The sequence below is a fragment of the Dicentrarchus labrax genome, unplaced genomic scaffold (genome assembly GCF_905237075.1).
Source record: "Dicentrarchus labrax unplaced genomic scaffold, dlabrax2021, whole genome shotgun sequence".
NCBI classification, from domain to species: Eukaryota; Metazoa; Chordata; class Actinopteri; family Moronidae; genus Dicentrarchus; species Dicentrarchus labrax.
The window spans coordinates 12627107-12654711 of record NW_026136719.1 but is presented as its reverse complement, the minus strand read 5'-3'; the positions used below and the strand labels follow the sequence as shown (position 1 = coordinate 12654711).

The window sequence follows — 27605 nt, the reverse complement described above, 5'->3', positions numbered from 1 at the left end:
TTATTAAAAACCATCTGCTTTCCTGCAGAGTCAGAAGGCCGTCTGGACACAGTCTCTTAACAGGCCTTGTTTTCCTAGACGCCCTGGGGCAATATGACAAATTTGAATGCTCAAACTAAAAAGTAGGGGGTGACTGAAACCATATTTTCTGCTAATACAAGTCTGTGTGTGTCTTCAAACAGGAAATAGACCATGTCTTGCATACCACTATACAGTTACTAAAATGCACTTCTAAATATTATCGGTACATCTTAAAGCTTAAATCATTTGAACATTTTAGCATCAGGCAAGAAGGATATATTCCAAGCCATTCACCGACCTCTCAAAGCTCACACTTGCCATGAGATAAAAATGAGATGGCTTTATTCTGCTTAAGAATATTACATGAGTGGTGTTTGAATGATTTTAGATTTGGGCGTGCAACACACTGTTAAAATAAACAGACACACACACACACACACACACATTGCTTCTCACAGTCAATGAAAAGCAGTGTGCTGACTAAACTTTTTCTTGAATTATTCACATACCTTAAATGACAAATTTGTGCCTATCTGCAGAATATTTTATTTTTTCATTTGTATACTGTTTTTAACTTAGTGGTCACTGCAGAACTTATTGACGCATCTCCCCACCAATACACAAATAGCCATAACACTGAAATACATTGCAGGGACTCACTATAATGTATGTCATGTGTTTATTTGCAGTATACACTAAAGTACAATGAATGTTTAGAACACGCATGATTTTTTAATATATTATATATATATTTTAATATATCCTCAGAGTCATCAATGATTAAACAATATTATCTCACCATTGTGGTCCCTTCTACTGAAACGTTTCATCCTTTCATAGTTACCATTGTGTTTCAACAAACAAAAGCAATGTCATTTTATCTGAGTCTAAAGGACTTAGCTTTCTTTCACTTGGTTTCTGTGAAGTGGCCTGTAAACACTACCGATGCAACAAAGCAGGCTGAGCCCATTACTGTTACGCTGCCATTACTTGCAATTGGTTACACTTGCAAGTCTTCTACTCTCAAAGAAATGGTCACAATTTGATCAGGGTACTCTTGGTCCAGACAAATGAGAAGCAATAGCCCTTCGTGACACTAAAAGACCATAACACACATTGTGACAAGGAATTAGGTAATGTAGCTCTATACCTCAAACTGAGGGCAAGTTTCACTCTCATATGGGCACATGCACCTAGTACCTTAAGCATTTTGAAAATAATGGATCTCTAATAACACCTTTAAATTGACCAAACCAGTGCACAGTGAAATTACTGCACCTGATGAGGTTTCGATGATAGCCCTCCTAGCTTAGGCTTTCTTTGTTTGCATCACAGCACAATTTCAATTCTGCTCAATGACCCTGTTTTTTTCCCTTCTTCCCTTTTCTGGTTGGCATAAACAGACAGTAATGGCGTCTGCTTTTTCCTTCCCCCTCACTGGTCCTTCACATGGCTCAGCAGCTTAGCTTGACAGCTCTGCTGCGTGTGAGTTCAATTGGTGGAGTTGAAAGCCTTTTGCAGCATTGGGGTTTGGACTGATAGAATCCTCCATTTACCTTTTGGCCTCAGGCGATGAGAGAAAAGGAATAAGGTTAAAGCCATCCTGGTAGCAGAGACTAAATGGAACATGATCCTAAAAAACACAGAAAAATGCAATACAAAAGTAGGATGAGTAAGAAGGAGCATACAAGCTTGGTAAAGAAAGGTTTCTATATGTACATACTTGTTCAAAATTAAGTTTTGGTTTCAGGGCATAATTTTGTGTCAAAGCCTTTTATCAGTCACCTTTATTGTTTGAAAGACATCAGCTGACAGTGTGCTTGCATAACACAGTGAATTCTGTGAGGGTTCATCACCTATCTCAGCTTATTCAAAAGCTGGCAGCACTGTATACCACTTCTTCATAAAGAACAGCTCAGCTTAGGCTCCACTTTCTCAAAGAGGAAGCACTCATGTGATAAGATGTCTGCAATTAATAAAGTAACCTCAGTGAAATAAGAGTTTTACTTTTCATAGATAGTGAGTAAGAGCTAATTTATTAGTCTTTTCTGTCACTTGTTCCCCATGAATTGCATCCACTGGTCTATTGGCCACACCCAGAGGTCACTAGTGTAGCTTCTCATATGAAACACAGTCTAAAAGGTGTTTGGGAGTAGTAGTCTAGACAAAGAGCTAGGAGGTGATGAGTTTCTAGTGAGGCTCTGAATTGGCTGATGTGGAGTGAAAGTGTATAGGTGTGAGTTGTGGTTGTGATGGCAAATGTTTGATGAATGACAGCTGGTTGTCAGGAATTACAGTGAAATTGTTGACAGGCAGCAGGGGTCACTGTAGAGATGCTAGTGATGATGGAAAGATCTTGCAGAGGGCAGAAGCAGCCGTGAAAGACGAGCAGTTCACTCTTGTCAAGGCTGAGCTTGAGGTGGTGGGCAGGCATCCATTCAGAGATGTCAGTGTAGCACAAATGAATGCCTCACACTGTGTACTGCCAGAGGGAAAAGAAAGGTTAGGTTAGGAGTGTCATCAACATAACAATAGTAGGTAATATTATTGCATGACGGAACAAGGACATTTCTAGTGTAAAATGAAGGCAATTGCAACTATGTCCAGAAGCATTCCACAGGAGAGTATATTCAGTGCTGACAGCTAACAAAGACTACATTGTTAAACTTGGAGATGAATGACATGAGTTCAAGTCAGAAATCTGTAAATGAGCATTTGAATGTTTCTGAGATTGAATGCAATGAACTTCCATATAAGATGACGTTGACTGAGGACAGAGGGACAGTATTAGCAGTAACAAGTGCTTCAGTGACAGCTGTGAATGTATGAACTTTGAACTTGTTCATCATTGACGTCAAGCTTTATGCATATAAAAAGCAAAAACAAGGACCTGAACAAGAATCAAGATTCCTGATTTTGAGAAAGCGCAGGGGAGTAGGCCATATGAGGGCTTGAATATGCTATAATTGGACACATAAATAGGAAAAGATAATTTAATTGAAGCATTTTAATACATGCTAAGATTAGAAAGGATTATATAATCAGGTAAATAAAAGGGATATTACACAGAGGAATGAGCAAATTAATGGATGCAAAACAATGCAGATGAACAACTTTAATCTTTCCATTCATCCTATATTGTACATTTTCTCAAGGGCCAGGCTTGAAGCTGGCTTCTTTTGTTGACACAGTGCCATTATTTGCTCTCTTGTGTCTGTTACTTCATTTTTCTGTAGTTTGTACTGTGTGTAATGTTGAAAGATTTGTGCTGAACGCTGTTTCTGAAATACTCGGCTAACAGGCCTTTGTGGGGCCTGTGTGGGCCCACTGTGGGTTGAAATGTGGGCTTCCTGTGGCTGTGTCTGTTATATATTGTGCCACATCTGGGTAGGTATTTATAAGGTTTATATTTACACAGTGTAATGATGTGATAATGTGTGTGTATGGGAGATCAAGTCAAGTCAGCTTTCTTGTCTAAAGATGCTATATGCACAACATAAAGCACAGATGAAATTACAGTCCTCTCGGACCCACGGTGCAAACAGGCAATAAAAAATAAATTTTCTATAAATAGAAAAGACATAAAATAAACAATCAACAATCAAAGAGATATTGGATTGTGAGATTACTATATAATCAAATTATTTTTTTATTCTAGTTTATAACCAACCTTCTTCCTCTGGAAGGGCAACATACTATAATATAACTATTTTGTGTTAATAGTTCAAGCTTGGTCAGAGGATCAATTTCAAGTGAGACATCAGAAAATTGTAAAAGACGTTTTCATTTTGGAGCCACCTAGAGTTGAAATGTTTTATTTTACTTCATTGTTTTTGATTCGGGGTTACTCTCTGAAATAATAATAAAACCCTTGAAAAGTTAGCTTTTTGAGCATCCAGCTGTATCATGTATATTTTGCTATTCAAGTACAAAGTGCACATATTTACACATAGGAAGTCACATACAATTATGCTTACATGCACAGTGCGGGTCATGTGCAAGACAAAAGTCAGTGACTATTAGGTGTTGGACAGCCTTTAGTTCCCAAGCTAAATCCCTAATGAACTACTCCAGCCCGCTAATAATTTGTGTTAGTTTGCCAAATACTTTTTTATATACTAATTATAGTATACCGTACCATCAACTCTATACTATCTAGCTACAGCCTGGCCTCTCAGTACCACCCACAAACCAGCAACATTTCCTGTACATAGACACCACTTGCCTCCACTACAGCTACATTTATTATTAGTAAACACACATAAAATCGAATTTCCCCACTGTGGGACAAATAAAGGAATATCTATCTATCTATCTATCTATCTATCTATCTATCAAACCTTTTGTATGTATGCTTTTACCCACTAATATCTATCCTCCAAACGTGAATATGAAAGAGGACTAAATACTGGTGTACTTATTATAGTCAGACTGGCACCTTGTTAAGATGTAGACTAGGATGCTGTACTTGCTGCTCCAAGTCCAGTTAAAATATAGCTTCAGCGACCGATATATGGCTAATGCACCTTTAGAAGTAGGACCTCTACTGTCAGAAGGAGGATTATTCGGGGGACCACCAAAATGAGAAAGATTCGTTTTCTGGGGATCATGAATGTCTGTATAATATTTAATGACAAGCTATCAAATCCAACAACTCTTGAAATATTTCAGTCTGGATGGAAGTGGTGGACCAACCAACCGACAGACTGACACTGCTATCCCTAGAGCTATGCCGCTGGCGAAGCTAAAAACTTGTCATCAAATGTATTCCAGGCTTTTGTAATATCTCATCCAATATCGATGTTCTTGTCTGGTGATAGGGTTGTGAAGTGCGGATGTGTAAGAATTTGTAAAACTCCCTAAAGTATAAGGTTTTTCTTTTGCATTTATTACATTTCCTTTTGTTTCTTTAAAGTGTTTTGCATTTGTTTTTGAGTTCTGCTTGAACAGCCTTTTTTAACTTATGCAATATGAATCAGCTGCAAAATGTATCCGCACTACTTCTCTCCCTGAGCTAAGCTTTTATTGAGCTTGAAAATGCCTGGCACTTTCACTGAAGACACCAGGGGCCAAAATCACTGACGGACAAAAAAAAAACAATCACAAAAATCACTCTCCTCTTGAATAATGATGCTATTGTTGTAGGAAACATCAAAGTAAAATCCTAGACTTCTCAGGTCAAAGAACACAATTAGGACCAGACACAATATTATAAAAAAATAACCCCAATTACTCATGACTTTGTGGGGTCTTTGTGTCACATTATTCCTGATTCTATCCATCCATTGATTTTCAGCTTCGAATTTAGGTCTGTGTCGATGTAGAAATGGGATAGCCCACATGCATTCTTCTTAAGCTAACTGGGAGATATGAAGCCTCCAGTGTGTCCTCTGTCTCTACACTGGTCTTCTTCCAGTTGCCTAGACCTCCTGCAAAGTGCTTGGGGTCTTCTCTAAAAGGTATCTAAACCACCTAAATTGGCTTCTCTCGATGTATAATAGAGGCTGTAGCTCAATATTGCGATTTTTCCCGAATCACTCAATTTCATAGACTGTGACCAGCAACCTCATTGATGTATCTCATTTTGGCCTCTGAAATCCATTGACCCTAAATTGGTTTAGTGGACCCATTACATTATTCTATGTAAAAGCAGGAAAGCAACACATTCTGAGATTACAGAGAAAGACAGGAAGAGACCATGAAAGAAATGAAGACACCATATGGGGCTGTGAAACATCTGTTGCCCCAGGGGGTGGCAGGGACCGATGAAGCTCCATTACTCCCATGGATAATACATTATTATGACTGAATAAATAAATAAACCATTAAGTCACTTAAAATTATCTCAAGCCCTGAAAGGTTTCAGAGATTCAATTGTTCATCTGTCTCATTATGATACTGTATTACTTCATGCAGAGGATAGGACTATTTTATGCAATGGGATATTGGCACTGGTGTCATTCTGACACTCAGCTTTTGGCTTTTTGTCTACATCTGCTGAACACTACTGCCAAAATGGTACTGTACAGCACTCCTTATGTATTATTTCTTAATCTTATACTATTTAACATTAAACACATAATAGTTCACTGTGGCAGTGAAGAAGGTTAGATGTTATTCTTTCAGAAATAATTGTTCAGGCCCGATGGCCCGACAAAATGGAAAGAATACTAGATTAAATACATTTTAACCTTGGGGGTTATTGCACACATTGAATACACATAATGTTTTTAAGAACAGAGTAAAGGCGGTGCAGTAAACATGATTTAGTCCTGAGGCAAAACAGCTGCAACATATCTCATTATCTCAGTCGTTGCAGTTATTATAAGGGAACCCTATTTGGTCTGTGACTGATTGAAACTGTAATGTGTAGCAGCCTACATGTTTTTGCTTTTATTAAAAGCATGTTTGCATTGATCATACAGGAATATTATCTGTTTTAGATCTTTGTTTTGCTACTGGGATTCTTAAGTCATTTCTTAGTAACATGTAGAACTTTTTGAAACCTAACTTGTAATTTGTAACTGCCAACATTTGCACTTTTCAAATGCATACAATAAAATAACAGACCAGATGTCTACATGAGACTGAAATAAATAAGATGAGATCAACTGGATCCTTCAAAAAGTATTTCTACTGTTATTATGTGAAGTTGACATTGCTTGTATAATAAAATGCTATAAAGATTGATCAAGAATTATATGGATTTTAGACAATTGTTCAAAAACAATGCAATTAGTAGGACTCATGAGTACAGTTTGCCAACAGCAGTGTACAACATGTGGTTTTGAATACACAAAAGGATCTTGTTGTCCAGGGTATTCTCTGTAGGGGTGCCATCAGCTCTGAAACAAAGCCTGGGGGAAAAAACACTAGGAGATTGTTAAAATTCCAAGGACTGTGTGAAAATAGCAAATCATTAATCTATTCATCCGGTATCCTGTCTCACAATTAAATATACAGTCTGCCAATCCTCACAGGTTTTCATCCACTGTCGTTGTGTGGCCAATATTTGCTTATTGGACTGACTGTGCTTAGGTGCCAACTCTCCAGCTGGCGACACACCAAAGTATTATTGGGCAGATTTACTCCAGATTTGTCCACCAAAAACACTAAAGGGAAAATCCCAGCTGAAGGCTTTGTTGGATCAGCTGTAATCACTGATTGTGTTTGTACGTGAATATTATATATTCAAGAAAAAGATAAATGCAGTAACACCAAAGTCATGTGTTAGCCAGGGTTTCCCTGGCAACACCAACTCAGTGTGCAAAATACATACTACATACTGTAACCTGATTTCAAGTATGTAGTGTATTTATACTGGAAAACTGACACCATTTAGCATACTCACTCAAGTGTACAGTGATGCAAAATAAATATACCTTTGAATATGCGAACACTAATTGTCCCATCATACAATGCATAAAGAAAATGTAAAAAAACTTATTGTGGATGATGTTAAGACAGGTATTCTATGGAAACAAAACCACACACACACACAATATATATATATATATATATATATATATATATATATATATTAAACCTTTTTTTTTAAAAAACCTGAATTTTTTGGCAGTCCCTTAATATGAGATCAGACTGATGACTTTGCTCCTACAGAAAGTACATAATAAAGGCCTTCTGGCTGACAATGCACAAACCGTCTCTCATGCACACCTCTGCATTAACATATAATGATATGGGCAGCTGTGTCTTATCAGTTCAAGTGAGCTCATCTTGCCTCTATCCATGTACAGTATATTAGTCCCATCTGTACTCTTATTCATAAAATACCATTGACCATAACATTCTACATTCAGTATCAGTGACTAACATCCCTATTATTTCCTTTCCTTTCCATTATTGGTCATAACATTATTAGATACATCTTCAGCTCTATTTCTTCATCCTCTCATGTTGGACTAAGGGCAGAATGAACAATATGGTGACTCACTACTGCCTCTTGAGGTACAATGTGCTGTATTGAGACAGGACTGGCCCATGCTTGCTGGTTAGCATGCTAACTTCAGTAGATATCTCTGCAACTCAACACTCTTTGACATGACATCAAAACTGTTCTTAAAGTTGTATTTATAATTTTAGTTTTCTGAATGTTTTAAACCAAAATTCTTCTTTAAAAAACGGAATTCCTCTCAGAAAATGGAAGATTTTGAAATGTATTATAATGTCGTATGCTGCTGTTGGCTGTTTGTGTGATCAGCTAAAAAGACTGCTATTAGCATTATCACTTTGTGGTCTTCCGTTCCCAGAGGAATTATCATTGGATGAGGTATCAAAATTGCTTCCGTTCCCTCCCACCCCCAGTGACTCCACATTCATCAATAGCGGAAATGAAATTAAGGCTCCGGCAACTTGATAATAAGGATTTGGTTGGAGAATAAAGAACATTTTGGGGTTGTAATGAGCTCCCATTATTTATAAAGCATAATTATGGAAGAAGGTATGTCAAGGGAGAAAATACTGCCCTCTTCATTGTGATTGTGAGGTAAAGATAAATAATGGTTGAAACTGTGTACTGTTGTCTATTGCACTCCCTTACTAGATTAATTTACAAACCAAACATTAGTCTTCTATGACTGTTTGCATTTGTGTCCATACATGTGGTTTAGCTCACATGTTGAAGCAGTTGTCAGAATAAGGCACTCCACAGTGTTTAATCAGGCAATTGTTCAAAAACATTGTCCTCCTCTTAGGGTCCAACTTGAGACAGTAAAACAACATTGTTAATTATTGTTGCAAAGTTTCAAAAGATTTTAACATGTATTTATTTGTTTCTTGCCTGATATCCAAGAGTTTTTACTTCATCTTGTTGAAGGCGCCCCATGCATATGTATGGTTTGAAGTTGTTTGGCTTTCTCAATATGTTTATTTTAAAATCTTTTTTTAGCTTTACTCATAATTTTGTGTTATTCCAAAGTAGATTGTCTTGATGTTGGAAATTATAATGAGATTTATGTTTCTAGGACACCATCGGAAATGAGGCTTTAGTCTCAGTAGGATATTTCAAGCACTCATCTGCTGTTTTCTTTTTTTTTATTTGAATCGAATAACAAAGCAGAAGATGATAGACAGGGAGAAAAGAAACAAAGGGGATTGGAGGCTTCATTTGAGTGCGGAACAAGCTAAACAATGAATTAAACTAAACAAAATCTTGAGAAAGTAGCCCTGTTACAAGGGATAAAATGTGAATGGCGTAATCAGTGTGTTTCTTAGCAGTTCACAGGAGATGAATCAAAAACAAGAAGACTATCAATGTAGGAATTAATTAATTAGTGATATATTGATTGAAGAAAATACTATGCAGCATGTTTTAAAAAAAGTGTCTGTACTGTGTGTGTTTTGTGTCTTGGGGGTAAATGTTAAGCATATTTGTTAAAGTGATTTAAATATGGATATAACAGTTTAATCACTGCATAAATCATACTTATTGATGTGAAATAATTTGAATTAAAGAAAAACTCTAACATTTAAGAAATTAAAAAAATCATAATTTTAATGATCATAATATCCTTAAAATGCAGAGCTGATATATATAACTAATATAGCAGAAAGTGATGTTACGTCAAACTAGTAGACAGTGTTAGTTGTAAATGATTACATGTAATTGGTATTACATAATCCAATGACCAAAAACAAGTCACTCTAGATTTTTGGAAAATGTGCAATGTTTTCAGTGTTTGATTTTGAAGTAATAAAAAAGTATTCAGATTAGACAACATTTTCTTTTTGTAATCCATGGATGGATGGATGGACGGATCACATTAGTAAATAAAAAATTGCCATTTAATTTGTATTCCAAAGTAACTAAGTTTCAAAGTAATCTGATCCAACACTGCTAGAAGAGCAGACTGTATGATATTCTTGTGTCTTGATATGGTCACTGTGGCAGTCATAGTGTCATAGATTCTTGCAGTGAGAGATATAGCAGACTACGTCCCAATTAAAACATTAATGTTAATGTTCTCTTCTTTCTTTCACAACAGGAGAAAGATCCAATATATCACCGTGCAGCACGGACAACAGCATTCCTCTTTCACTTTGCCATATTACAGTGGTGGGTGGAAGGGCGCTCTCTTCCGCCTTGTGAGTAGTGGTTAGGGTTAGGTTAAAGTAGAGCATAGTTGTCTTTTACTATGTCACACTACATGGATTAAAAAGAGCAATTGTTGCTGCCATCGTTCATTTTTGTTATTGCTGCTCCATGTCTGTTGGCTCGTGCCATTGTCATGGAGTTTGATTACTCAACTTACTCTAAACAGTTTGCTCTTGATGAAGCAGTTCTTGTAAGCAACAAGTCAAGACTAAAGATTTTTTAAAAGAAAAACACTTGAAAAGACTATGACAAGAGCAACACAGAGGATTAACTGTGACTTTTGACTCATGATCAGGGGTGGTAGAAATTATTTTTAGTGTACTTGTACTTTGTTGGATGCTTGAAAATCAGTAATTTTACTATTCTTCCCATTATCCATAATACAAATGCCCATTGTTCCGAAAATACCAACCTGGTGGCATGATGTAATACACAAAATAAAACATGACTCTAGTGGACACTGGATTTAGCTGGTGTTCGTCTGAAGCACCATGATAATGATTGTATGTGGGTAAAAATGTAAAATGAAAAGTTACATGCATCCACTGTATAGTCATTGTTGGTGTACTTTATACAGTATAATGTAAATAGGTATATGAGGGATTTACTGTTTCTGTTTATATGTCAGTGTGTTCTTATTAAAACTTATTCAATGCAGAACTAAATGCTGTGCATGTGTGTACAGTAACTGTGTGGTTAATGATTGTTTCTCTTTAGGTTAATACTGATGGAATTTATAAATATACATACTGTGCATAAATACATATTTTGTTCACAGAGAAAATATCTATTGAAACTGGCAGTCTGTTCTGACCTTGTTGCAGCAAGGAAGCGTACACTGGAGATGCAAAAATCCCAAGCAAGCAGGAAAAGATATCTGATGACGAACATAAGTGGAGCCAGATGAGTTTCCCAGACAACCGTTGACAAGCTCATCACTAATTTTATTTTGTATGGTCTTCATCTATTTGCTGTTGCTGAGGAACCTGTATTCAAGGAACTTTTGTCATCTCTGAATCCACAGTGCAAGGTAAATCTCAGACCCACATTCTGTGCAAGAAAACAAGATTCTGCAACTAGAATGAAGGAGATTTTCACGTCATGCCTCAGCAAAGTCAGCTATGTGGCCCCACCACTGACTGCTGGACACCACACTATGGACGATCTGCTGTACTTGCAGGCAAAAGGTCGATGTTCTAGCAGGTGACCTTGATGACACTGACTGTCAGTACTGATAACCACCACTCTGCGGTGAGAACTACAACAGACGGCGGCTGAAACTTTATCAAGGCATTTAGGGCCCTATCTTGCCGATCTGAAACGCAAGTATCAAACGCAAAACGCAAGTAGCTTTGTGGGCAGATCTCGGGCGCTGTTGCTATTATGCCGGCCGGATAAATGACTCTTGCACACGGTGCAAATCTAAAATGGGTTGGTCTGAAGTAGCTACATTAGTCATAGGTGTGGTTTGGGCGTAACGTGCAATAAACCAATCAGAGCGTCATCTCACATTCCCTTTAAAAGCAGGTGCGCTTGTTCCATGGCGGATTGCTATTATAACGGCGGATTTGCCAGGCGCACGCCAGGAGCGGTTCACAGCCGAGGAGACCGACGTTCTCGTCAGGGCCGTAAAATACAGAGAAGTGACATTATTGACATGAAATAAATGTAACAATAAATCAATAAATCATCATAAAGCCATACAATAAATCAAAACAACGCAGCTTAGCAGGAAGAAGAACCTGGACTCAGGAGCAGTGCGCACAGGCCAAGCAGTTGTCAAGGGCCAGCTGAGGAGGGAGCAGCGCAAACACCAAGGTGCAGAGGATCCAGAACCACTACACGCCGGAGGACCACCTGTTCCTGCAGTAAACCAGGTTTGACATGCTGGAGCGGGAGCTGTCCGGGATGTGGCAAAGTATTAATGCCCGTCTTGACCAGGTGGCGATGTTGCTGCTGCCTCTCAGGTGCATCCCCTCAAGTATGCGGCCTTAAAATAGCATCTGAATAAGCGCCACTGACTTTAGACTAGGTTTTTCCTGGTCTGTGGCGGAATTGTTTTCTGAAACAGCAAAATAACACCAGGGAACGTTTGCGCCAGAACACACCTCCTCTTTTCGCTGGACCGCCCCCCCCCCGGAGCGCAAGTTCATTCCCTAATTTAAGGACATGCATCGGTGGAGGGAAAATTCCAATGTGCGTCAAGTGCAAAATAGGAATTATACAAGCGCCAGTGTACAAAGTAAATTGCAAAAAAGTAAAGTGCAAAATAGAGCCCTTAGTGATTTTGGTGAACAGAAACAGTCTGAAGAAGTTTAATCCGATGAAGAAGAGTCTCAGGTATCAATCAGGATACAGTCAGCCCTGTGGAAGAATACAGTGGGTTTGAATACCAACTCCCTCCTCATCAAAGATGTGCATACCACCTGCTAAACTTAATCACCACAACAGATGCTCCCAAGGCAGAAGGGAAAAACGATACATAAAAATGGCTATCACGTGCTGCTTTTGGAAAATGCCAAGCAATGGGGAGAAATACTGGTCGATCATATATGCCTGCAGAAATCGCATCCTCCAACTAATCTAAAGGATCGTATAAGAGGAGGTGGAATGCCATCAGAAGTTAAATATATACTGTAATATACAGGGCCCAAGCCTCCATGGGGCCCTAAGCAAAATTTGATTTTGGGGCCCTCTATTACTGCCATGTGTCTTTTTGGGAATGTGAATGTGTCCTTTATAGGCGAGGGCCCTCTTAATACCTGTTCAGTCCTTTCTGAGTCTGACAGGAAAGAGGGACACTCAGCTGGGTCAACTGGTGGAGCTGCTGATCCCTGCTCCAAACTGGATGCTGAATAAGACACATCAATCTCGATGACCGCAGATGAAGGACCTACAGGGAAATTAAAATAATATTTTTGGACAAAATTATTAATCTCAGAACATTCTGCAGTACACTGAGCAATTATAAAGGCTGTTTTGTTGTTAACTTACCAGGTACAGCTGAGGTTGCAGAAGACACAGAAGGGACAGTGGGCACAGTGGATGGAGCAGAGGATAGAGATGGACCTAAGATGAAAAACAACAAAAACAAAAGCTAGCCATGTTATAGTCATATTACACTTGAAAACGATGCAGCTTATTTTCTAAATAAAAAAGTACAGTACTGAAAATTGCTTGAGAAGTTTTGAAATAATATGGATTTGTCTAAAATCATGTCCCTTGTCATATGATTATATCTTATATCTTATATTGAAAAAATATTCATCTCAGTATGTTCTGCAGTGCACTGAGCAATTAAAGGCTGTTTTGTTGTTAACTTACCAGGTACAGCTGAGGTTGCAGAGAGGACAGTGGGCACAGTGGATGGAGCAGAGGATAGAGATGGACCTGAGATGAAAAACATGTCCCTTGTCATATGATTATATCTTATATTAGTATATCTTAATGAGATAATTTGACTAGAAATTAAATATATATGGTGGACAGTGTTTGATCACCTGATTCATCAGCCTTGGCTGCTCCTGAGGAGGTGGATTGCCCCTGGGCTGAGGGGCTCCAGGAAGCCTCTTTGTGTTGATGAACTATGCTGCCCAATTGTAATTTTTCTTCGATATAATAATATTTGAATGTTATGTGTATTGTTCACAATAGAGGTTGGACTATGTTAGGTTTTGACTTGGCCAAATGACAACCAATGGCAGTACCAGATCACACTGCAATCAAAAGATGAAGAGAAATTCTTCCCTTCAATGAGGTCCAAAATGTCACAAGATACTAGGGGTGGGTGGATACCTTGCATGCATCTCAGAAAAGACAGATCTACTGAACCCAACCAGACAAATCTGCAGGCTCAATTATTTGCACTGGCAGATGTGTCTGGCCACCCTCCCATGCAAACGATTCCCCCCGCTTCCTGGATCCAGTTGGGCCAATCACAATTGCTTATCTCCTATGGGGTGGGTTTTATATGATGACTATACAGAAGAGCGTGGCATTATTGGCTGTTGAGGCATTTTTGTACACAACCAAGATGGCCGCCATTGATGTGTGTCTGTTTTTGTTGAATCCGCTTTCATGAAGTATAAACCAACCTGGATGGTATATTTTCTCCAAAAGAAGAACAAACAACTGCACTTTAAGCTTTTGTTGATAAGAAATATGTGGTTGCCATACTTCCGTAGATTTGGTCAGTTTAATTTACCAACTATGTTACATCAGAAGTTTTGTTGCTCTGATTGGTTATATCCAATTGCATCCAGAAGCATTTTATCCTGCGAGTGCCTTGCATATTGAAAATGAACAGAGAGGTTACAGACTAATTTGCAAATGCCGATGCCAGGCTAATGGTGGTGGGCGATATCGCAAGATTTGCGGCACTTACACAGAGACAGACAGACAGGTCTCCTCCGCAGCGGCGGGGACAGGACAGAAACTAAAGTATAGATCCCATTACACTGGTATCGATCAATATCAATACCAATGGTTGGATCGATATATCGATATTTTGGATCGATCCGCCCACCACTACAGACTAGAACTAATTGAAGGGTTACCTGCCACTGCTGCAGGTGAGCACTTCTTCAGCTGTGCTGGACTTTTGTTTACTGAAAAGCAAACATGGCTGTACTCCACAAATTTTGAATTGAATTAATTAATTAATTAATAACTACTCTCCTCAAACTGCACAGAAAGTTCAACAAATAAAACTGTATTGCTCAGCCCTAACACAGAGCACAATACTTTAATCTTGTATTTATTTGCTTGTATTATCTATTTGCAACAATTGACATTTTCACAACAGCATTTTTCACATCATATAGTATGGTGTAAACAGGTGGTGTATATTATACTAATTAAGGTTCTCTTCCATTTAGGTCAGACAAAGTCAGGGTGCTGTATGTTGGCTCACTGGAAAGTGGAACAGATCCTTTATTAGAATCATTGGTAACACTTGTGATTACCCTACTATTTCATGTCAAAATGGCTGCTGTGATAAAAGGTCTATTGCACCATTATTTCTTAACAGCATACAGTTTTGCATAGCAGTGTTTTGCTTACTTTGCAAGTTTAATGAGCTGCGAGAGAAAATTGAAATGTCCAATGTGTAGCATTTAGGAGGATTGATTAGCAGAAATGAAATATAATATCCATAGGTATGTTTTCATTAGTGTGTAATCACCTGAATATAGGAATTGTTGTGTTTTTGTTACCTTACAATGAGCCTTTTTAATCTACAGACATGGTGGGTCGCCTTCCACAGAGCCTGCCATGTTGAACCGCCATGTTTCTATAGTAGTGTAGAATGGACTAACCAAACACTGGCTGTAGGACTTTGCCATTTTAATGAATTTCGCGGCCATCGTAGTTTCTACCATTATCATTCCCAGGTTGTCAGATTGCAATCTGCAAGTTCACTGCTAGATTAGTGTTGCACGGTGCACTGATACTTCTAAAGTATCGCGATTCTCGGAAATTAAAAACGTCACAATTCCTTAATTTATTAGTATCGATTCTTTTAAGAATGACCGCGTTCCAGATTTGTAAGAGACGTATTTCATGTTGGTGTGTGCAACACATGCTTCCAGTGCCTCCCTATGGACATCTGTGTTTTTTCTCCTCAAGCACGCAGCAAAGAAGCTGCAGCTGTCATGTGACAAACACTATAGCGAGATGGCTGCATGTGCGAGCACAAGTGATACTGTGGCCGCTGGTCCACGGCTGGTAGAAAAAGATGACGCGAGGAGTGAAATATGGAAGTACTTTGCCTAACTTGCAGTGAGGGCAAAGCTACCAGTAAGTCAAGACCTGTTTTTCGTCAGTGCTATAAACAAATTTAAACAAAGGGAGCCAACACCTCGAACCGGGCAAAACACTTGGCCAACAAGCACGCCGAGTTGTACAAGGAGTTTAAAGACCGACAGGTTAGTATGTGAAAGATAACACGATCACGTTCATGCCCTTAAATAAGTCAAATGAGTAGGCTATGGTTCATTTTGTGCGAAGTCACTATTTTGCACCACCGTAGTTTGACGAGGCTATCTAGAGAAATAGTAGGCTAACTATGGGCATTATCCTCCTGGCTAACCAATAGCCTGCCTACGGCTAATTCAACAACTCTGAAAACGCAACTTTCACAGATAACGTTAATAATTTGCAAGCTGCTAAAATAAAGCATACAAACATCAGCTAAAATGATCTATAGGCTATATGATTATAATCAGAGCATGTGCATGTTTGTCAGTGATTTATTTATATTAGGTTATTACAGCATTTAAAGAGCACAGATCTACGCAAAGGAGGTGTATTTGTGAAACGCTTTGTAAGAAATTATGGACTCAAATATAAAGTTAACCATCAAAGAAATCAGACGTTGAAGTACAGGAAACATTAGCCTATATTAATCCATATATCACAGCTTAAATAACATTAGGTTAACTCATTATTTCCTATTATTAATTATGGTAATGTTATGGTTAAATAAATGTTAGCAGTTATCACTATGACCACTGCATATAGAGATGCTAAGTTAGTCACAAGTTATTATTAGTATTACACATAAAACTATTTAGGTCCTCTGTTATGACAAATTTATTACCATCATATTTTAAATATTTCCATTTTCTTCTGCTACAGAGGTCTGGAGCCATGGGCTCAATGGCTGAGTTTTCTCCTCTGAAAGGAAAGGTTGCACAACTGACAGAATAAGTTACAATATCTGAGACACTGCTGCTAAATTTTATTTGCTTTTTTTCAAAGTTCAGAATCAAGATAAAGTTATGTTTTCTCTTATGTTTCTTATGATAACTGAGATAATGCTGTTAAATTTATTATTTTTTTAGCTTGAATGTCATTGCTCTAATTTTATTTAGAATTTAATTTTGATATTTCATATTTTGTTCAAATGTTTAATATATTAGTGTGCTATATGATTAAAATCTTGTCCCGACTTCAAAATAAAGCACAGCAATGATATTTGAGAGTGTTTCTCCCTTTTCAGGAAAAGTATTGAAAAAGTATCGAAATCGCAATTCTTGACTTGGTATCGGTATCAAAACAATAATTTTGGCATCGTGACAACACTATGCTAGATGCGACTAAATCGCGACTAAATCACCAGAGTTGTGGATACATACACTGGAATGTTGTATGTTTTTGACTGCTGTGCACAGAAGAGACATTAACTTGTGGTTCTGACACTAGAGATGCTTAGACTGCTGCCGGGCATCTGTTCTAAAAACAAAGGGTTCCTCTAATGCTAATTACAAGAGCTTTTCTCAAGGGCACATAATATGCCTGCTCTGTTATGGCTTGGAAGACTATTACTGTGTCAGGTTTTGCACTCATTGTTCATGATGATCCTTGCTACAATATGTTAAAATAAATGAATATATATATATATATATATATATATATATATATATATATATATATATATATATAAAATATATATATATGCGTCTTTTAAATAGAAATATAATTTTGTCCTACCTGCATCTAATGTAACATTTATTCTTCAACAACCCCAATCATTATTTTTTTAAAAGGAACTCAGTAGCCTAACGTTTACACTGAGCACATTTCAGAAGAGCTACTTTCTACTTTTACTTGAGCAAAATGTAACTAGAGTAACAGTCCGTCTACTTGAGTAAAGTATTTCACCACTCTCTCCAACCCTGCTCATGATGCCCCCACAGTAATGTGTGAGAAGGAGCAGCTGACTGAATCGGTTATTGCCCCACTCAAGGCTAAACTCCTGAAGCATCATGAATCCAATGAAGACGACTCTGATGTTTTGAAAGAAATAGAGCGTGTGATGTTAGAGGACCTCTCTGACAGACACTCTGATCAAGACACTCTTCACACAGGTAAATCAAGGTTATACATTTTTGGTATGAATAAGTTCCATCATGCCCTGCCTATTGTGCCTTGTGTTTGGGAGTGGGTGTGTGCACATGCACTGATATCCTTTTCTCTTTTTAATCAGTGGCAACATTGGACCCAAACATCAAAGGAGCTGCTTCTCCTTGAAGCTGAGTACGCCTGACTGGCTGGTGAGGTGAATGACAACCAGGTAGGCCAACAACAACGTCAACAAAAGGAAATTGACCACAGTTAAGCTGCTTTTGTAATGGCTCATTAGGCTCTGTCACAGTCTACTGGAGGAGCATGACAGTGTATTTGCTGGATCTGATTTTATAAAGCTAAAATTTGTGAGTGAGAGAATAGCTCACTTAGCACTGGAGTGGACTAGCATCTTTCCAAAGAAGACTTCTTGAACCTGAAACATGCTGATCAATTAATATTCATGTATACAAAATGGAATTTGTATCATGTCTTACTGTCATACTTACTTACACACTCACTCATTCACCTATCTCTCCACTCAGCAACTCTCATAAACTCACCATTCTACCCGTGTTCACACACACACACACACACACACACACACACACACACACACACACACACACACACACCTTTCCCTGCCAGGATCGAAAGGTTTAAATTAATACTATGGTAGTCATAGTATCAAATATTTCTGCTACTGTCACTACTAATAATACTGCCTTGGAGGCTCAAATGTAAGATCAACACTATTTGGGCTGACATCCTTCAATATCTATTAAAAACTGTTTTAGTTGTATCCTTTGAATTTTCAGTAATGTTCTATATACTGAATTGAATCATGAGTTACAAAGAAAAGAATCACTCTCTTGAACTGTGGAATTGTACATTAAACTGAGTTTCCGTTAAGCCAACAATTCAAACCCTACCTTGATGTAAATCAGCAAACAAAAGAGTTACCCTTATTTTACAGGGTCTGATCACTTAAACAAGTCTGCAGAGCACTTCATACCTTCCCTGTGGTTCATTTTAAAATGTATTTTAATAATGGAATAAGTAATTTAAAAAAAAACCTTGACCACGCTTACCAAAGCATTAGTGACAGAAATGTGTCAGTAAATCATTATGTGTAGCTAAAAAAATATCCTTGAAATTTAAATGTTTGTCCAGTATAATTGGCTCAGTCAATTTTCTACAATGTGACAGAGATGTCTCCAATGCTTTCTTGTTAAAACTGTATAATGTCAATTACATCTTTTTTATGCATTTACATGATACACTTTCACGAATTGCGACTGATTATTATTTCATCAGAACAGGTGTAAAATATGAGTGTGAGTCACCGAAGTGAAGGTGAAGTGAAAAGCTTTAGTTTAGTTCAACTATGAAAGCACAAACAGGGTACTGTACAAACTGTAAATCCTCTGGGAGTGTTCTGTTGTTAATCTTGACAGGACCAAAAGTACCAAAGTAAATTCTGAAACTTTCCACAAAAACACAGTTGATTCTCATGTCACACTTTTGCAAAATGGCCAAATTAGACTCTTCCCCTCCAAGGTGTTTGGCCATGTGTTTGAGTTAAGATGCCTCAGGGTAACTACTAGTCCTGAGGCTTAGTGGAAACTGTACCATATAGCAGATGTTAATGAAACATATATCCAACACTGAATTATTAAAGTGAAATGGCAAGGAACATACAAAGTCACTGAACTGAATGCAAAGTGTTTTTAGTATAACATCTCCCCAAGACCTTTAAATATTTTTTTGCATATCATATCAATTTACTGGGCCTGCTCTCTGAAAAACTGAATTTTCTCAGTTTGAAATGAGCTTTCACTGAGGCACTTAAAGATGGACATTGTTTGCTTGAAACTGTAACTTCCGGATGTGCCTTTTTTTCCCTTTTAAATGTCTGTCTGTCTTGTTCAAGCGCAAAAAGACAGCATATTTTCACAGCAGGATCAAACTACAGCAGAGCAAAGAAAAACCATCTGCACCAAGCTCTGCCTTGAGTCAAACATCTTGAGTAGCAAATGGGGAAGGTGCTGCTCCTGTAGTGCCTGTGGAGTTTCAGCAGGAGGTTGTGTCCCATCTCCCTACTTCTAACTCTGTCCCATTTAGCCCTTTGAATGATCACAGCCTTAATGGACTGATAAGTGTTGCAACCACATTGTAGAGAAACTATGGACATATATTTACCCCCTCGCCCTGCAAATCATTTATTGCATTTCTGTTTTGAGGTAATCAGTCAGTGTCTACATACTTTTACATTTACACAGCTGAAAATGTCAAATAATTATATGCATTTAAAGCCTTTTAGGACTGTGGTCTAACAGCTATGTTTGCATAATGAAGCACAGCATTAAGAAGTCTTTTTGCTCTTACTGTAATTAGGACAAATATTCTTTCTATTGTAAATGTCTGGTTATTGCTGGAGATACATTCCAGGCTACTTGCCTCTTCTTTTTAACGACTTGGTCTGCTTTCCTTTTCCATATTCTGACTTCAAAAATGAACAGCTATCAATGAATGGTATGAAATGTTGTACTTACTGCCTATAATTCTAATGCCAGTCAATAAAAAGTGCTGAGTGACGCTTCTAAATGCATAGAGGAAGAAGTTGCAAATAAAAAAACAAGCTTTGATTCAAAAGTTCCTGAAAGAGCCCATTTTGTCGATCCAGTGCCCCTAAAAGCAAATGTTACTGCTCTGCATGAGGAATTATTAATCGCTCCCCGCTCAAATATTTTCTTTCTCTCTCCTACATGGGCCAGTGTTTCATTTCTATGGCAAGCACGAGCTGCCATTTGCAGACTATAAGAGCAAATGTTAATTTGCCCCATGTGCATTTCTGTGCCAGAGGAGCCATAGGCCTGGGAGCCAACATAGTGGTCAAAAGAGGGGGTAGGGGGAGACTGAGGTATTTACATAAGGTAATGTGATTGAGTTGTTCCCATAGATTTATCCTTTCCCTCAAAAACCCCTGGGTGAAGTGAGGAATAAGAAGTAAGACACTCAGACACAATGAAACACTGTTCTGGCCAAGTGTTACAACTGTTGCCTCACATTCTTCGGTGGCTCCAGCTGAGAAAGGTGAAAACATCCTATAGACTTAATTTACTCCATATGTGATAGCCTGTCAGGATCATCGTCTTCTACTGTACATATGGCGCTTGTGCAACTACAGAGAGCTTTTAACATTTCTGAAGCAGGTGTTGGTGTATTATCTTGTCATCTGTTTAATTTCTGTCTCTGCGAAGTCCTTTGAGACTTGTTTCTGATTAAGGTCCACAGAAATGAACCATCATGTTAATTTACCAATTTGGACTTGATTCAATTTCTCAAAAGAGGACGGTCATCACATTTAAATATCTTATATATTGAACGTGATAGACTATTTACTCTTTATTCTTGTTCTACATATGCTTTCACAGAGCTTCACGTAAGAACTTGAAGCGGTCTGTGTTAATTCTGTAGATAAAAAAATATTTGTTTTGTTTTTGCATAACAAATATACTAAAAATAAATAGAGTAACATTTGAAAGCCAGAACTATGATACAAGGAATACACTGTTTAACTGTTAATATAATAATTTATCTAAAAATATAAAATGTATGGCTGACAAATATGTTTAGTACTTTTACTCAGGTAGTGATGGGCATCCGAGAATTTTGCTTTACAGCAAGTATAGCATATTAGAAATGGATGTTTCCAAAGGTCGATGTGATTGATTCTAAACTTGGGCAGCAATCTTTTTTTCCACAAACTGAATGGTTGTCTCATCCAAAACTAAATGGTTTTACACTGCAGAAAAGGAAAAGGGAAGGAGGGAGAAAAAGCAGGTCAGCTGTTGACATGGACGAATGGGGATACAGCAGAACAGCATACACCGTAATGACCCAGATAGGACCAGTCCAAAGCTAGAAAATGCATGTGAATATTACATCATATTATATTGTACAACTGGCTGTATCTGGGTTTGCTGTTAAGCAAGTTAAGCAACTGAAAAATATAACCAAAAGTGCACCTTTTGTGTGTGTAAATGGGCGTCCATGTATCTTTAGGTACACTGTATGTACAATGTGTACAAGAGTGTGTGTTGTTGTGCCCTTGCTTAAAAGAAATTGAGAATGACAAAATGTCCATAGGTGAAAATGTGTTGTTCTCAATGATTTCTTAAGTGTGTAGGAGATTGAAAAACGATCTCTATACTTTGAAGTATTGCCCTGACGTTTCAGCCACATGGTGGTGCTGGTGGACTGTTAACTGTGGGACATTAGCAGTTTATCTGTCGTACACACACACACACACACTGCCTCTTTTCAATCCCACCACCATCTCATTCTCACTACCTCCCGCTTCGACTTATCACATCCTTTGCTTTCTCACTCCTGCTCTCTTTCCTTAACATAATGTGAGATGAGGTGAAGTGTTATGGCAAATTAAGTAAAATTAAGACAAGAGAATGACTCTACTCACCTATGTCGTGAGTGGTTTTTATTGCACAGCCACTGACGGAGCCCTGCCTGTGCTGTCCTTGGAGATGGGTGTTGATGACAGACTGCAGACCATGAAAGGAGTGGGAGTGTTGCATCCAGTGGAGGTGGAGGTGCCTGCACAACACATTATCATTCACCCTCTATGGTTTGTTTTGTTCTCTTTCCCTTTTCACACTTTGTCTGCTATTTTTTCCTCTCCCCTTTTTTTCATATCCTTTCTTTGGCTGTGTGCCCCCCTCCCTTCCCTCCCCCCTTCTCTGCCTTTGTCCTTCCAGTTCCTCATCTCTCTCCAGTCTTCTGTGTAGGTCTTGTCATTTGCTGAAATCTTGAAGTCTTTTCCATCTCTCCCTCTTCCACAATTCTGCTGTTATCTGTCCCACCACCTTTTTACCAACATCTACCTTTTCCTCATTCTGCCAACCTCTCCCCATGGCACCTGTCTAATTCTCCTTGTACCCACTCTGTGGTGCCACTCATAGCTTGCTCCTTCACCCTCCCCTTCTTCCTTTCCTGGCTCTCTCTGCCCTGGCAGTCTGACAATTGTTGGAGCATACACTGCTAAGCAGTTATCACTAGCTCACAGAGGTGTGTGTGAGTGTGTGTGTGTGTGTGTGAGTGCATGCGTATGTATGTTTGGTAATAATAGAAAGAGAATGCGTATAAGTGAGCATACATGTGTTACTGTGTGCATTTTCTATTTATACTGAGGTGTACAGCTCTTGTGTTCAGTAAAACAATACAAACAATGTGTCAGGCAGCTTTCTATTATATTGGAGCATTGTATGGCTCTTCTACTATAGTGTAATTTTTTTGCAACAATGAGGGGTAAAATGATACTGAAAGGCTGCAACTCCTCTCTTACCCCTGCCAAACATCCCTGGTGTCTAGCTGCTCTGGATCCATATAAAAGGCACTAATTTCTTTGTCTTCAAGGATTTTTTCTAGTTTTGGTCCCATCTGTCACTGGGAGGAGGTTGAAAGAAAGGAGGAATAAGCCCAGCTGGAGTCCTTTGTCTATTGAAGGTAGATCACATTGTAGTAGGACCAGGACAATGCTTCTCTGGCCTTATGGGTACTGAGAGATGAGGGACACGGACCAGGCCTGAGACCTCAGGAGCCGAGCATGCCAAACAATCATCCTGGAGGAAAGTGATTCAGGAGCGTTTGATTTATTCTTCTTGATATACTGAAATCATATTTTGAAGCTGTAAGAATAGCGCACTGTTGTCCATTCAGCTATAAATTAGACGTGTTTCCGATGGTTTGTCAATGTATTAGCTATTAGCTTTTCAAAAACTCCTTTGATGGTACTTTCTTTTCTAAGTCCGTTCTCATACAAGGTTAAGGCAAAGATAAATTATACTTTTACAAACCATCCATCTTGTTACATTTTGCTTCTTCTTGCCTTGTATGCTACAGCGACATAATTGAATAGATCTGATACGTAAGCATTACCTTAAGTTATGTCTGGCAATTGACTGTAATTGTATGGTCCCACTATGTTGCAATCAGAAAAGATAAGGGGAATTATGTTGAAAAGGTTGCTTCCTTCACTCTAACAACCTTATGAAAAATTCCGAATGCGGAGTCATTGTTTTGGGTATGCATGAAAAAAAACTGTAACTGTTACTCATACGCTGACTGGTTCCCTGCAGTGACTGTGTGAATTCGACATGATAACTTGAGCTATTAAATTGCTGGGATCAGGACCTAATTCGCAATTTTTGTGAGTCAGTTATGAGAGCAGTTCCAGGTTTTGGTTATACAAAAACAGCGGGGACCTGAAGTTATTTGGATGAGTTCATTCCTTTCACTGTATACTTTAAAAACTGTGAGACTAGCTTTAGTAACATGCAATATAAAACTCATTAAAAATTCATTTCATGGGGTGAGTTGCAGATTCTTTAAATGTGACAATTTACCTTCCACCTTTAAAATGAAAGAAGTCTAAAGCTATGGCTATTTAGATATTTTTTAAATTATAAATGTAGGTTTGGATATAGTCCAGATACAAGATTTCTTGTAGCACAAAATTAACTGCATGGTTGGATACGAAAAACTCACATGAACTGCACAGAAGTAAGTTTCAGGTAAATAAAGCAGACTGGTAGCAAGATGAGACCAATTACCAGCACTCAGTTTAAATATAAAAGTGATTAATAAAGATGTAATTAGTGAAAATGAATAAATCACTCTTATAAAAGTTGGTCAGACTAACGGTTTGACCTCATATGTCTTCTCTTGTTTATTGTGTCCACTAATGCCATTGCACTGTCTACTCAACTTGTGCTTACATTGATTTCTTAGATGGTTTGGTAATGTTTTTAAGTCTTTGTCTTTATTTATGTGTATAATTATGCTGGTGCATAAATAAGATTTATTTGGCATTATGTTAGGCAAGAGTGCATTTATCTGTCATGCTGTTTCAGGACCTCTGTAAGTATAAGTGAGCATCCAAGTGGCTTAAATAAATTCCTAGAGGAGGCTGTCTGTTTAAAAGCAGGAAACAGATTCCTTATCAGTTATGTTACTGTCTTTTTACTGTTAAAGAACAAGTGCATATGGCCATGGCAGAGGGGAATGCTTCTTGCATTGGAAAAACAAAATGAGCATTAAAATGTCTTGGGGATGAATCGAAAAGGGAACAGCATTAGGGAGGTGTGTCTTATTCCCCCTTCTATGCATAACTTACAAATTATCAATGTTTTTATTTTCCATTTTGCCACGTCTTGGTTGGAGGGCCCAAGAGACCTATTAAGGAACCGAGGGAAGAAAAACACCAGATTTCATCTGATTCCCTGGAGGATAGAGTCTTACAATGTTAAGAACACTTGCTGGAAAGAGTCCATAGCAGTACAAAAGTTTTAGTGGAAGACTTTTTTTTCTATAGTATTGATCCACTTAGCATTAACTCTCCCTGGTGTCTACAGCAATAGTGCAAATTAGACAGGCCTAAGGCAGCACGTGCACCAGTGTGATTTAAAGTACAAAAATCAAAAAACAAAGAACGCTGAAGAGATGCTATTGTAGCTGAAACTATTGTATAATGTATTGATTGAACAGTTTAAAAATTGTTAACGTTTTGGTGCAGGAAGGCCTTCATCAGAAGTGAAAGACTGCAAATTAGCCGAGAATAAATTAGCCAATGATATTGTATATTTGAAATAGCTACTGTCGTGGTGTTGCAGCTGTGTTGAAGTGAAACAGTGAACGGGAGATTTACTAATCTGTTCCCTTTGGAATTCTGTCACTCAAGAGAACACCAAATTTCACTGTCTTCTGAATTGTTAAAGGACCTAGACACTCATGGTCCACCCCCACAGGTGTTTTCACTTATCTTTCATGATTAGACCTCTTTGCTTGATTGAGATTTCCTTTATGAATTTTCATTATGAATGTTAAAAAAAGAGAAACAGACTTTTATCTTTTCTTCTGTATTGAATGATGATCAAAGATTGAATTGGCCATTTACACAGGCTATTTAAGTTAACTAACTACTTTGAGAAGAGGCCCTTTATCAGAATACAACGTTAATAATTACAGTATTTGTAACAAAATGATGCCTTATCGACCTCTACATGGTAGACATATGTTAAGATATCTTTTTTCTTTTGAAAATGTGTTAGCAGAAGATCTGTTATATCTACTGTTTGACTAACATATATTGTCTAACAGTGACCTTGACTGATAACGGCTACATCGTCGTACAAATCTATGTGTAGCAAGTCTCGCTACAACCGTGAGTCCTGGCAGCACACAAACTCTTGGACCAGGTGGTTGGTTCATGTAACTTTTATTGTAGTCTCGCTGCTTCAAACACTAACAACACGCAACCTCTATCGCTATTCCATGGCTCTCACTCTCATCAGCAGCTCAGGCCCCAGGTCCAGCACATTACTGCAAGATAAAGGGTTAGAGTGAATAGGCAACGATTAGCAGCTGCGGCCATCAACTCACCTGGTGCTGCTCTCGCAAGCCTTCCCACACCTCTCTCCTGCAGCTGAGTGCAAACCACACCCACCTCCACACTATGATAAATGGAAAATGGGCTGTACTTAAAAAGTAAATGCTTTACACAACATGCCATGTTCACCCATTCACAAACAGATGCCAACTGCTCATCAGAAATGGAAACTAAGGGCATTTACTCACTTTAATACATCTATGCACTGTATCAGGAGCAATTTGGGGTTCAGTATCTTGCTTCGACATGCAGCAGGAGGAGCCAGGGATTGAACCACCAACCTTCTAATTAGTGGATGACCCATGATACCTCCTGAGCCACAACCACCCACTCAAATCCATATGACCATATGACTTATGCCACATTTATTCAGACTGAATTGTGTGACCCGAAGTTACTTGCATTAGTAATTCATGTTTTTTCACAGTGCTTCCTTGCTAACTAGTAAAGCCCCCTTTACTTATTTTACTTCTAACTACTTCTGACCAATTCAGTATTTCACTGTGAATAGTACACATTGCTCTGGTGAAAGACATCACATTGTCCTGTGTAAATTTAGAGAAATTGTTGTTTCAAAGGATTGTATGGTGGAGAAAACACAAAATATGAACACATCTGCATAGATTTACATGACAAAATGTTACAGTAGATGTACTAGGTGAAAAGTAAATATATAAGATTTTACATCACAAGGCTACAGATGTTGAAACACAACACAATGGGGATGTGATGGTAGGAAATGTGTATTTTTCTGTCAGTGTCAGAGGTTGAAAGCAGATGACTGAATCCTTTGCAAGAGAGCATTTTGCCCATAGGATTAAGATTGGATGGCTGGGTTTAAACCTGTCAAAAGAGCAGACTCAAATCCCTCACTCACAAACACTTTATGGTTCTCACTTGAGGTGCTTGTGAGCAGTGGTGGAAGGAGATATTTCTCTTTTATGCCACTTACTTCAGAAGCCATTCAGCACATCAACTGGATTGTGGAGGATTTGTAGGGCACTGAGCAAAGAAGCTAAATTCAGGGAAATTAGTTATCATCTTTTTCTTTCACATTTGTGGCAGACTTATTACAATTAACTGAATAACACAAGTTCCTTTACATACAGTACAAATTTGAATTAAAAGTAAGTAATTAAACTTATAATATCTAAACCC

At 38.2% G+C, this 27605-nt stretch overlaps 1 protein-coding gene across 1 annotated transcript; it reads right to left on the bottom strand.

The window, feature by feature from the left end:
• Window positions 1-777: 777 nt before the first annotated feature.
• LOC127351090 (uncharacterized) lies at window positions 778-22655 on the bottom strand. The gene is made up of 5 exons (XM_051378265.1): window positions 22464-22655; window positions 13460-13525; window positions 13130-13204; window positions 12898-13028; window positions 778-2503 (listed from the first exon to the last, which is right to left on the bottom strand). The coding sequence occupies exons 1-5, from the start codon at window positions 22576-22578 to the stop codon at window positions 2492-2494; spliced, it is 399 nt and encodes a 132-aa protein (XP_051234225.1). The 5' UTR covers window positions 22579-22655; the 3' UTR covers window positions 778-2491.
• Window positions 22656-27605: the final 4950 nt, after the last annotated feature.